A 1,495-nucleotide genomic window follows, 5' to 3' on the forward strand; every position below is an offset into this window, starting at 1 on the left:
GTCCTCCTCCGCCCTCCAGTTCGGAGTCGGACTCAGCGGAGATGATCCGGTTGCAGGCCAACGCATGGATTTTCTCTAATTAGCAGTGCTCGCCGAGTCCGTCCGGGCAGAGCCGCATCGTTTCGGGGGTGAACTCGAAGAATTTGGAGCCATGAACAGCAACCCGCCGCCCCGCAGGGCTCTCAACGTCGGCTCCATCCTCCTGACCCCGCAGGAGAACGAGTGCCTGTTCGGCTACCTGGGCAGGAAATGCGCTGTAAGTTCCCCCCCCTGTTTGTTTCCCACCTGCAGGTTTAAATAATGCACAAGTACGTTCACCCACACCTTTTATAAAGAAACGTCAGTTCATGCTTTTCGTTTCTCTGTTCACGTGAAGCAGCAGAAACCTGTTTTAACACCGCTGTGGCGTCTCCCCCCCCCCCCCCCGGTGTTGCGTCCAAATCGGTGACCCTTCAGACTCCTTCACGTACTTTCTGCTTACACGCATTTTGAAATTTTGAAAGCTGTTAGTTAAAATATGGCGTCTCCTCTTCATTTGGTTTCTCCCCTAGTCTGTAACGGTCTGTGGCTTCTCCCTCAGCTTCTGTTTGAGGTTAAAGGCACAATTAGTGAACCGTAAATAAACAGTAAGCTTCCATCATAAAGAGTCAAAACTTTGAAAAATAATAACTATTTATACTGTTTATTGATCCCCAGTGGGGAAATTACAATTTACACTGTTTGTTAGTAACTACACACAGGCCTGAAATACACACACACATGCTCAGGACCTACTCATGCACAAATGGAGAGATGTCAGAGGGGGGGGGGGTTGCCAGCTGGACCAGCGCCCTGAGCGGGTAGGGGTGGGGGGGTACAGTGCCTTGCTCAAGGGCATCTGGCAGTGCCCAGGAGGTGAAGTGACGTCTCCGTACTTTGGCCCATACGGGGACTTGAACCGACGACCCTCCGGTTCCCAACCCAACTCCCTATGGGCGGAGCTACTACTGCCACCCCAAATCACTCTTAATTTTTAAATACAGGGACTAGCCTAATAATGTTTCAATAATGTTAAAATATTATCCAGACATTTCAAAAAAACTACAAGTTAAAATATTTGTTTACATAAGTAACATGTATTTTATTTGGTTACTAAGATGCCTGCAACATATTTGAGAAATGTATTAATTGTGTAAGCAATTATTTTGAAGCAAAAATAGCTAAAGCATCTGGTTTTCGGTCGTCGAACGTACATATTTGCGTGTTTCCTTAGTCTTGTATGACAGTACACTGAATATCTTGCCATTGGTCAGAGTAAACAAGCAGTATGAATTATGTTAAATTTGGATTTAGGAAATTGGGATGATCATTTTCAATTTATAACGACTAATGAAGAAAATAATCATCAGATAATCATCGTCAGTTGTTACAATAATTTGTAATGACAGCCCTGTCTTCAGTTACAAATGAAACATGCTTATAAATAATTTAATGGTTTCTTAACTACAAATTAAAC

At 44.3% G+C, this 1,495-nt stretch overlaps 1 protein-coding gene across 2 annotated transcripts in view; it reads left to right on the top strand.

Annotated features, from left to right (window-relative positions):
* Positions 1-1,495, top strand: part of wasla (WASP like actin nucleation promoting factor a) — a gene marked incomplete at its 5' end in the record, with an annotated part of 33,613 nt that continues 32,118 nt past the window's right edge. For both annotated transcript variants that reach the window (XM_032522949.1, XM_032522950.1), the window contains 1 exon segment: positions 1-256. In XM_032522949.1, the coding sequence (XP_032378840.1) occupies positions 152-256 (105 nt within the window).

Source organism: Etheostoma spectabile, chromosome 8 (genome assembly GCF_008692095.1).
Source record: "Etheostoma spectabile isolate EspeVRDwgs_2016 chromosome 8, UIUC_Espe_1.0, whole genome shotgun sequence".
Taxonomy (NCBI): Eukaryota; Metazoa; Chordata; class Actinopteri; order Perciformes; family Percidae; genus Etheostoma; species Etheostoma spectabile.